The sequence below is a fragment of the Ascaphus truei genome, unplaced genomic scaffold, assembly GCF_040206685.1.
Source record: "Ascaphus truei isolate aAscTru1 unplaced genomic scaffold, aAscTru1.hap1 HAP1_SCAFFOLD_3433, whole genome shotgun sequence".
Taxonomy (NCBI): domain Eukaryota; kingdom Metazoa; phylum Chordata; class Amphibia; order Anura; family Ascaphidae; genus Ascaphus; species Ascaphus truei.
The window spans coordinates 9,636-19,579 of record NW_027456435.1 but is presented as its reverse complement, the minus strand read 5'-3'; the positions used below and the strand labels follow the sequence as shown (position 1 = coordinate 19,579).

The following is a 9,944-nucleotide window of genomic DNA, read 5'->3' as shown; positions in this document are numbered from 1 at the left end:
GTGCAGGAATGGCAAGATTCCCAGTTCATGTTTGTACTTCTGGTTTTAAGATAACTGTTTCCTGTCACCATTGAAAATGACCAGTCTGAATAGTAAGGATCTTAATTGGCCTCTACTTTTCTGGGCGTTGCACAATACCATTATGAAGTTTGTGTTTTAAAAGTAAAATGACAGACTCGCCCTTTAATTGAGACTCCCTGTACAATGTGACATCGAGCCTACATATTTGAATTATTTTCCCGTTGTATACATATTCAAATTGCAGTCTTTATTGGAAAGCAAAATCAGATAATCAATTTAATGACTAATGCTGTTGCATGCAGGTTTTTAGAACCGATAGTACATAAATTAGTATGTTAGTTAATCTTTAGCAAAGCTGAACATCTGTATATATGGCAATGTTTTATGATCTTTAGAATAAAAGTGAATTATGATAATTGCTTGCTTTGTATTTTAGAAGTGTATAATTAATGTAGCTCTAATGCTTCTGATTTAGGCAGCAAAGGACTTTCATAGTAAATAAGGCGCCTACAACTGCATCTCCATCCCACTTATTTCCTGCGTGAGTTATGGAGCACATGCCAGTATGGGTCATTAATGCCTATTTAAGTCACTGGCGGTGGAACAGGTGTGATAACCCATGACCCTGTTTCTTGTGCTGTATATGCCTGAGGCTGGGATTATGGTCCCTGCGTGGCCACGTGCGAACGAGCGTGCTGCCACCACTGCATGCACTTCTGCAGCCCAAGCAATTTGGCTGCAGGAGATTGGGGGCGTGGCAGAAGCATCACATAGCTGGTTCGCCCTCATTGGCTGAACCAGCTTGTGCGCTGAGGTCATGCAACAGCCACATGAAAATACAACATTTGCTGTATTTTCAAAGCGCTGCCGTGTCAATGCGCTTCTTTGCCGGCAGGCGCACAGACACTGGGGTAACTTGCATAGCCCACTACAGAGTGCTTGCCAGGCGCAGGTGGCACCATAATCTCAGCCTTAGTGACCATTAGGCTTACTGTGTGTAATACAGTTTTGACCTGGAGAGGGAGATCTTATGTTGTTACCTAGCAACCCTTAGGCCACACTTAGTTGTGTGGCGCCAAAACACATACCTTATGCATCATCCACACATAGTGAACGTTATGACCAGGCGGGATCCAGGAGAGACAAATTAATGTGGCTGTGGCCACCGCGTGACATCAGCGTCATGTGAAGTAGTTCGGCCAACAATGGCAAACCGCTCGCATGTTACGGGCCACGCCCCCTGTCGCATCCCACCTGTTGCCTGAAGAGAGTGCAGGATTCGCGCGAATGTCATGCGGTCGTAAGCACGCACTTCAGTGCACACTAAGCTCGGCTTTAGGCCGAGTCCCCAGTTTAAGCTGTGGCGAGCGCTGCAGGAAAAAAATTGCCCCTCTAGTGCTGGGTCCAGTAGCTGCCTCCAAGCGCATGTACTGATCGCGATGCGCAATCATTTTTTCAAAGAGAAGAATCTGGTGGTGACAGAGTGCTGGCCACATCCAGGTGACAGTACAGCCAATGAGGGCGAACCAGCTATGAGATGTCATGGCCACACCTTTCTTCCCCCTATCCCCCCCAAGATCTTATCTTTCCCCCTGCAGCTCAGCCACAGACCGTGGCTTTCACACATGCACGCACCGGCAGGCGCACGTACAGCAGCTGATACTGGGGCCATAGCCTAAGATACTCAGACTATACCATGGCATCTGTCTGCCAGTAGCAAAGTATCGGATAAAGATCCCACTGGAACTTTGATCTTAAATAAATAAAAAGCAAGAAACGATCAGGGTATTTGCACTTTATTTTGACAGCTGATTTCTGTTTACAGCATCCTTCAGAGGCCTTGCTTTATCAGTTAGATGTATACATAGAAGTGCTGATCATCTTTACGAGTCAAACAAACATTATTCCTTGTCTTTAAAAGTTCACACACACACACACTACAGAACTTATTTTGCTTGAGAGCTTAATGCTGTGAAAGCTTTTCTGAAGTTTGCAAGTAACGCTGAGAAGTTGTTTGTTTCTCTCACTTTCTTCTGAAATTCTGCCAAGCATTCCAATGGCGGATCACACTCTGTAACTAAAAAAGGGAGAGACGTCTCACACTGCAGATCTGGGGACCGTCCTCTCTACAGGGCACACAATACTTTGCCATCTGCTAAGGGCAGGCCAGTTACATGCATATAAAAGGCACAAGCTATGGTAATTCACATGGGCTTTCAATAAAGTAAAAATATATTTAATAGAAAGGATTGTGATAGTCACTTGTAGGCTGAGCTGTCATGCTACCTCCCTCTTTTAAGGTTTAAAAGAATACATGAAAGCATGAACTCCTTGGCACCAGAGGCTGGCTGTCTGTGTGCTGCTGCCCCAGTGATGACCAATGTGTTAAAAGTGACATTTAACATTTTTATTCTAAAAGATCCTTGTGGGAGGTGCAAGTAAATGGGCCAAATGATAGGTATGCCATTAGAAATAGTTATTTCATACAGCCCAAGTTAGCACAACTGGTGCATTACCACGTATCCCTAACGACCATTAATTCATAGCGTGAACTTTAAGAAATACCTTCATACTCTCCTTGTTGATTTATATAAAGAATGAATGTGTATGGCTCATCAAGGTCTTTGGGGTTAATGCATCTGAAGACAAACTGCAGCTTTTCACCTGTGGAAGGAAGGCAGGACATACACACTTACAATGTGCTACACCAGGGGAGCGCAAAGTGGGGGGCACGGGCAGTTGCAGAGGCCCCACGCTCTTCTCCCAGGCATTTAAAGTAAATGCCGGGGGATCGCGTGAGGCCTCTGCAACTGTTTACTTACCGGGATTCAGCCATCTGTGACATGTAACCATGGCAACGCTGCATCAGCGCCATGTGACGCCACACTCGTGAAATGACGCTGCGGGTCACGTGACATTACATGACCAAGCAGCGTCATCTGACGCGGATGAAGATATGGGGGGTGGGGGGCGCGAGAGACGGGGCACAGCACTAAAAGTTTGCGCTCCCCTGTGCTACACTACAACATTACTATGCTACTCCAGGTCAACAACAAGAGATTGCTATTCTAAGCCGCTTTGTGTATTGTGCTGTATTACTCTGCTATGGACAGGTGAGTTTGTTGATAAAAGGTAACTCCTTATGTGTTACTGCAGGGGTGCACAAACTTCCTGTGCTGTGCACCTCCTCCCTCCCCCCCCCCCTGCTCTCCTCAGTCGCATCCCCCCCTTACCTCCAATGAAGCGTCAAATGATGCTGCGGGGTGTGACTTCACGTGATCCGCGGCATCATTTGACGCCACGTCTCCATGGTAACGGCCATCATTTTACGCCGTGTGGACTGAAGCCAGTAAGTAAATTTACAGAGGCCACGCGCTCAGCGCGGAGCCTCCAACTACCGCGCCCCCCCGCCCCCCAATAAAGTAGTGCCCCCCAGGTTACAGAATGCTAGATTATTCCATTCTCCTCCTGTATTCCTAGTCTGATCTTACCTCCCTTTTTCCTAGCTTCCTTCCCTTTCTTATTTTTATTCAACATTCATTTCAATAGTGCTTACCGTGCAATTTTCGGATTTCTAGTCCAAAGCGCTCCTTGAATAGAGTTGCAGATTTCTGCAGCTCCGTCAGTCTGTCTTTATTGGCCCTTTTGTTAGCTAAAACAACTAAAATAGAAGTTTGCATTATATTACTCATGTAACAAATCACGTCACTTATTACCAGAATGAAGCAAACCGTCTTACTGTCACTTTTCCGTTTGACTTCTTCCTTTAACCCCCGGATGCACTCAATCAGGTCGGCCACCTGCGCCTCATTTTCCTTTAGTTTTGCAAGCTCTTGTAAGATATCGTCTTGTTTTTCTTCTATACGTTTGTTCTGCAAATTGATTTCTATATTGGTGAGAATACAGAGAAATTGACTGGTAAGAAAATATAAGAGACACTACAGAATCTCAAAAAGGGCAACATGCTTCCCCCAAATATCCATGTTACAGAGTGGTGTGTATAAGCATTGCTGCAGGTACATCGATAGTACACATAGGGGGAGATCCACAGTGCTCGGTTAAATCTGCCCTATTAACGCAACCTAAATGGGTAATGTTCGTTAGTTTCTCAGTTTGACGGGTATCTACAGAGGTAAATATATGCAAAACCAACGATCTTTAGTGATCTCATTAGCATACGCTTAACACCATGTGAAGTTAGCACTGCCTTGCGTTCTCGTCACATAACCGGGCGTTCAGCCTGTCTCACCAAAAGGTGTTACTCCCATGCAGACAGATTAATTAAACACAAAGTAAAACGAGACGACAGGAGAGGAAAAGAGCCCCGCAAATAATATGATAGTTAAATGATACCTACCTGTGGCCTTACACTTCAGAGCCTGTAATAGACCTATCTCAGGGTCTGTGTGGGAGTAACGCCACCTTAGTGCTGACCTCACTAACTTCTCGTTAAATCCCTGCGTTACTTAGACCGGCGCTCCGGAGATTGGCGCTTTGCATATAATTAGTACTAACATCCGGAATAGTAACGCGCAGGCTTGTTACGGTTGAAAGCAGCAATAACACAGTTACCGAGCTTTGGAGACCCCCGTTAGCCGTTAACAGCTCCAACACACTTATTGGTTTACATTTGATTTCATACAGTGCTTCAACACGAGGCCTTACAACAGGAACAACCAAAATCTGCTGGGTAACATTTCCAAACTATTATGAAAGATAAAATGACAAACCGTTTCTGAACTCCAGGACTTTCTCAATCATTACTTCCCCTTCCCTGTATTTCTTGGACCAAGCGTCTGTGCAAAAATAAATAAAAGTGTATAGAATGCCAGTGCATCAGAAAAACAAGTCCTTGTAATGTAATAAACTGCAGTTGGAATTAACTCCTTTCAGTGTACAATAACGTTGCCCTAATAGGGCTAGGGGACTAGTACCTAATGCCAACGGCACCATCAATAATTAGTACAGACAAAAGTCCCATTATAATAAGAGGAGAAAAACAGGGTACAGCGACCCATAAAGTAGACTCACTTTTATTTCTCCTGGAGTATCCAACAGTAGATGATTGATAGGCGTGCAATCTCCCAGGTAAGCAGCAGGAACAGGTAGAAAAAATGGCAGTGCACTGCCAGAAGGAACCGAAGGAGGCTCACGGTTTGCAAAAGCAAAAGTTATTTATTACATAAAAAAGATGGACCAAATGTCCCCCCTAAGCCACAGCACAGGTCCACCAACGCGTTTCGGGCAGTATGCCCTTTCTCAAGGTGTACATAACGCTATAAGAAGTCGAGATTTATACCCTGGCGCCGATCGCGCTATCGGGTGACGTCACGGACCGTCCAACCAATCGGCTGGTATCTCCTCATAGACGGATCCCGATTGGATAACAGGATCGCGTCATATCAACCAACTTTATTGAAACTGACACATCCCTCCCTTCAATGCAAGGGACATGAGCTTAAGGATGATGCCCTCTGATTGGTGCACTAAACCCTACAACAAGTACAACTTTATTAAATGTAACATTAACAACTTATCTAATAGAAAACGTCCGTGACGTCAGAAAAACGGCTTCCTCCCCTTGTGCAAAAAAAGCATAACAAACAAAAACGTTTTTCAAAAGAGAAAAATAATAATAATAAATAATAATGATAAATAATATATAGAAAAAAGAAAAACAAGGATTAAGATTAAAAAGTGCTATTAATCAGATGTTTAGAAAAAATATATTAACTCCCAAAAGGAAGGTATTACCATAAAAAACAGAACATTTTGAAAATAGCACATTTGCACAACACAACACATACAAGGCACAGAAGGCAAAAAGAGCATTTTGATATAAACTTTTCTCCTTCACAACACCTGAGCACACAAACCAACAATTGACCATGAATATAGAAAAAGGAAACCTTAATTCAATGTATCAAGATTTATATAATATTAAACCAATTATTAAGTACAAAATAAGAAATTCTTATTTTGTACTTAATAATTGGTTTAATATTATATAAATGTTTTAGTTGGTTTCATTCATGTTATGAGATATATTTTGGAATCAGTATATGTTTAAGAAATTTGAGATCTTTGTATCACATTTAGCCTACCTTTATCACTGATCGAAATGTAATGTTCTTATTTTTCTTCTTTAGACAACCTTGGTCTGCACATAATTATACCTGGAGCCATTTATAATTGATACATTGAATTATGGTTTCCTTTTTCTATATTCATGGTCAATTGTTGGTTTGTGTGCTCAGGTGTTGTGAAGGAGAAAAGTTTATATCAAAATGCTCTTTTTGCCTTCTTTGCCTTGTATGTGTTGTGCAAATGTGCTATTTTCTAAATGTTCTGTTTTTTATGGTAATATCTTCCTTTTGGGAGTTAATATATCTTTTCTAAACATCTGATTAATAGCACTTTTTAATCTTAATCATTGTTTTTCTTTTTTCTGTATATTATTTATCATTATTATTTTTCTCTTGAAAAACGTTTTTGTTTATTATGCTTTTTTTGCACTAGGGGAGGAAGCCGTTTTTCTGACGTCACGGACGTTTTCTATTAGATAAGTTGTTAATGTTACATTTAATAAAGTTGTACTTGTTCTAGGGTTTAGTGCACCAATCGGAGGGCATCATCCTTAAGCTCATGTCCCTTGCATTAAAGGGAGGGATGTGTCCGTTTCAATAAAGTTGGTTGATATGACGCGATCCTGTTATCCAATCAGGATCCGTCTATGAGGAGATACCAGCCGATTGGTTAGACTGTCCGTGACGTCACCCGACCAGGGTATAAATCTCGGCTTCTTATAGCGTTATGTTCACCTTGAGAAAGGGCATACTGCCCCAAACGCGTTGGTGGACCTGTGCTGTGGCTTAGGGGGGACATTTGGTCCATCTTTTTTATGTAATAAATAACTTTTGCAAACCGTGAGCCTCCTCCTGTTCCTTCTGGCAGTGCACTGCCATTTTTTCTACCTGTTCCAAAAATAAATAAAAACCTAATTTACCGGGGAGCGTACACTGTGCGCTAGATCAGGGGTGCACAACTCCAGTCCTCCAGAGCTACCAACAGGGCATGTTTTCAAAGAGTGAGCAACCTGTGCTGAAGCAGGGATATCCTGAAAACCCGACCTGTTGGTAGCTCTGGAGGACTGGCCAGCGCTGTTAGATAGAGACCTACTCAAACCTTCGAGTCACAGGTGATTAGACACACAGTGCCAGTATCTGGCGGCAGAAAAGGACTTAGCAACTTGCTGCGGGGCACAGACAGAAATACGTCCTTACCCGTTAATGTTTTTAAGGTCGTCTTGGAAGAATCCTTCAGACCTGTAGTCTGATTGGTGTAATCCTCACTGTTATTAATAAAACTGGTACGGAACTTCTCCATAAGCAGATATATGCCCTGCTCATCATCCTTTAAACTGGACATTGCGATACTGCAAAACAAGATCACTCAGCAATCACAATGGAAACCGGTCACAAAGTATTGAAAGCAGCGATACTACTTTCCAACGTTCTTTTCTTATTTGTATATGTAAAGCACGTGAACATGTATAATTCTACATTCTTACCTGGCAATCGTTTGGTGCTCCTGTTATAAATCTGTCAAAATGCTGATTGTGTGCCTAACATAATGGCTGCTTCAGTTAGTGTAACTCAGCAGCTACAATGAATCGTTATATTAAGGTAACATTATCTATTGTTACAGTTTACAGCTCAAACACCTGGGAACATTGACAACAAATGATTACAAATAGGGAAGTGTTGCAAATATCTTGCACTGCTTGGGAGGTGGCTAAATCTGCTATAGAAATCACAGGGTACTTTAAAACTCATTAAAATCGCATTAAGTGGTGAATAAAAAACACAGTAACTATTATTTAATACTAATACATATGCATATACACACACACACACACACACACACACACACACACACACATTTTACTTTAAATGTATTAAAGCTGCCCACCAAAATATTAAGGGCAAACCATTGGAAAGTTTGTGGCTCTTCTCTGTAATTTATTAGCCAATAGTTGACGTTTCGGCCTCAATGCCTCTTGCTTTTGAGAAAGGCCTTTGTGGCCGAAACGTCAACTATTGGCTAATAAATTTTCTATGCAGAAATCCGCAGTGCCCAGGTTTTTTCCTTTCATACATTGCAAGTCCCACACCATATGTTTCTTGGTGCTTTGATTTTTTTCCCTATCTAGTTTCCTGCTCTATTACCTAGGATTGGTTATCTTAGATAAATATCTGATAACTATGCCTGATAATATGTACAGATATACTGTATTAAGGGACACACAGGAATGTGTTATATATTATTACACACGCACGCTCTTACCTGATCGTTCCTCTCCCTCCTGTCAGCCAGAAGTTGACACGACTTCCGACGTCGACCAGAGCAGGGAGAGGAAGGATAGCAGTGACCTGGCGGCTGCTGCTGCGCTCGGGAGCCACCGGGTCACTGCTATGTGGTGCGCCGCCGGGCCCCAGCTCTCCCCCATGGTGGTCGCGGATGCTCGTGGAACCCCGCTGGAAAATCACTGATTTAGAAAGTCAAGTTCTTACAGTTGCAGGGTGGTTGTTGAAGTGCTGAGTGCAGTTCTTCTTGTATTTCTCCCCTCCAATACCAACGGCAATATTAACTCCACAGACACTTTATATGCGACCCTTAAAGCTATGGCCCCTGTGTGCTCTGCTGCGCGCGCACAGATTACAGCCGTGATCTGCGGTCTGTAGGTGAGCTGTGGGATGCGCAGGGGGGGCGCGGCCATGGCAGGGCATGTCTGCCCTTCTGTTGGCTGCCCGCCAAGCACGTGACGAGAAAATTCTTGTCTTCCCTGTCAGCGCTTTGCGCACACACGCCCACTGCGGCCTGCCCCATAGAGTGCTGTGCGGTGCGCACGCTGCAGCATGCGTTGCAGCGGCCACTGGGGACTTACCCTAAGATGTTACACAGTCTGCTTACCCCATCTGGCAGCTAAAGGGTTCACAGACAAAATACAAGTTTTATTTGTAGTCTCCTCCCTGCGTCACTCTCCCCATACTGCCGCCTCACTCGTCACTCCCCCACTCCCTGCGTCACTCTCCCCGCACGGCCTCCTCCCTGCGTCACCGTCCCGCATGGCCTCCTCCCTGCGTCACTCCCCCCGCATGGCCTCCTCCCTGCGTCACTCCCCCCGCACGGCCTCCTCACTGCGTCACTCCCTCCGCATGGCCTCCTCACTGCGTCACTCCCCCGCACGGCCTCCTCACGTCACTCCCCCCGTACCTGCGGCCCTCTCTGGTTCCCGCGGCCTCCTCCCTGCGTCACACTCCCCGCACGGCCTCCTCCCTGCGTCACATTCCACGCACGGCCTCCTCACTGCGTCACTCCCCGCACGGCCTCCTCACGTCACTCCCCCCGTACCGGCGGCCCTCTCTGCTTCCCGCGGCCTCCTCTCTGCGTCACACTCCCCGCACGGCCTCCTCCCTGCGTCACACTCCCCGCACGGCCTCCTCCCTGCGTCACTCACCGCTTCCCGCGGCCGTTGCCTGCTACAGATTTTGAACTTTGCCGCTCGCGCTCTGACGTACGATTCCAGGCCGTGCAATCGAGAGCGGATCTACATTCCGCACAGATCGTGGTTGGGCGGCCATGTTGGTTATGGGCTGCCAGCACATGCATGTTCTCCCTCCCTCCTGATCACTGCCATGTTAACTGCACCTTCTGCCTTCAGACACACTGCTCATTCCTGCACTGGGGCTGCATTTAACTCTGAGAATAGCGAAACATACTTACACAGCCCAAGCCCGGGATCCTTCTCGGGGTCACAGGGCTTACACAGCCCAGGTCTGGGATCCCTCTCAGGGCTTACACAGCCCAGGATCCCTCTCAGGGTCACAGGGCTTACACAGCCCAGGTCTGGGATCCCTCTC

General features: G+C 45.2%; 1 protein-coding gene across 7 annotated transcripts; it reads right to left on the bottom strand.

Moving 5' to 3' along the window:
* Positions 1 to 1,801: 1,801 nt before the first annotated feature.
* Positions 1,802 to 9,675, bottom strand: LOC142483611 (kinetochore protein Spc25-like). Of its 7 annotated transcripts, none has more exons than XM_075583627.1 (8): positions 9,542 to 9,577; positions 8,969 to 9,006; positions 7,305 to 7,456; positions 4,752 to 4,817; positions 3,761 to 3,907; positions 3,578 to 3,682; positions 2,587 to 2,685; positions 1,802 to 2,098 (listed from the first exon to the last, which is right to left on the bottom strand). In XM_075583627.1, exons 3-8 carry the CDS (start codon positions 7,447 to 7,449, stop codon positions 1,968 to 1,970), a joined length of 693 nt encoding a protein of 230 aa, XP_075439742.1. In that variant the 5' UTR covers positions 7,450 to 7,456; positions 8,969 to 9,006; positions 9,542 to 9,577; the 3' UTR covers positions 1,802 to 1,967. The 7 variants fall into 7 exon arrangements, with proteins under 7 accessions (XP_075439742.1, XP_075439743.1, XP_075439740.1 ...); XM_075583628.1 differs by lacking the exon at positions 8,969 to 9,006 and adding an exon at positions 7,592 to 7,683 and having other exon boundaries at positions 9,542 to 9,557; XM_075583625.1 differs by lacking the exon at positions 8,969 to 9,006 and having other exon boundaries at positions 9,542 to 9,675.
* Between the last annotated feature and the right edge of the window lie 269 nt (positions 9,676 to 9,944).

Coding starts and splice junctions, on each gene's coding strand:
- LOC142483611 (XM_075583623.1), bottom strand. CDS start 8,800: ATGGCCGCGCCCCCCCTGCGCATCCCACAGCTCACCTACAGACCGCAG. Junction 3,908..4,751: donor AGTCCTGGAGTTCAGAAACG/GTTTGTCATTTT, acceptor TCACCAATATAG/AAATCAATTTGCAGAACAAA. Junction 3,683..3,760: donor AGTCAAACGGAAAAGTGACA/GTAAGACGGTTT, acceptor CTTCTATTTTAG/TTGTTTTAGCTAACAAAAGG.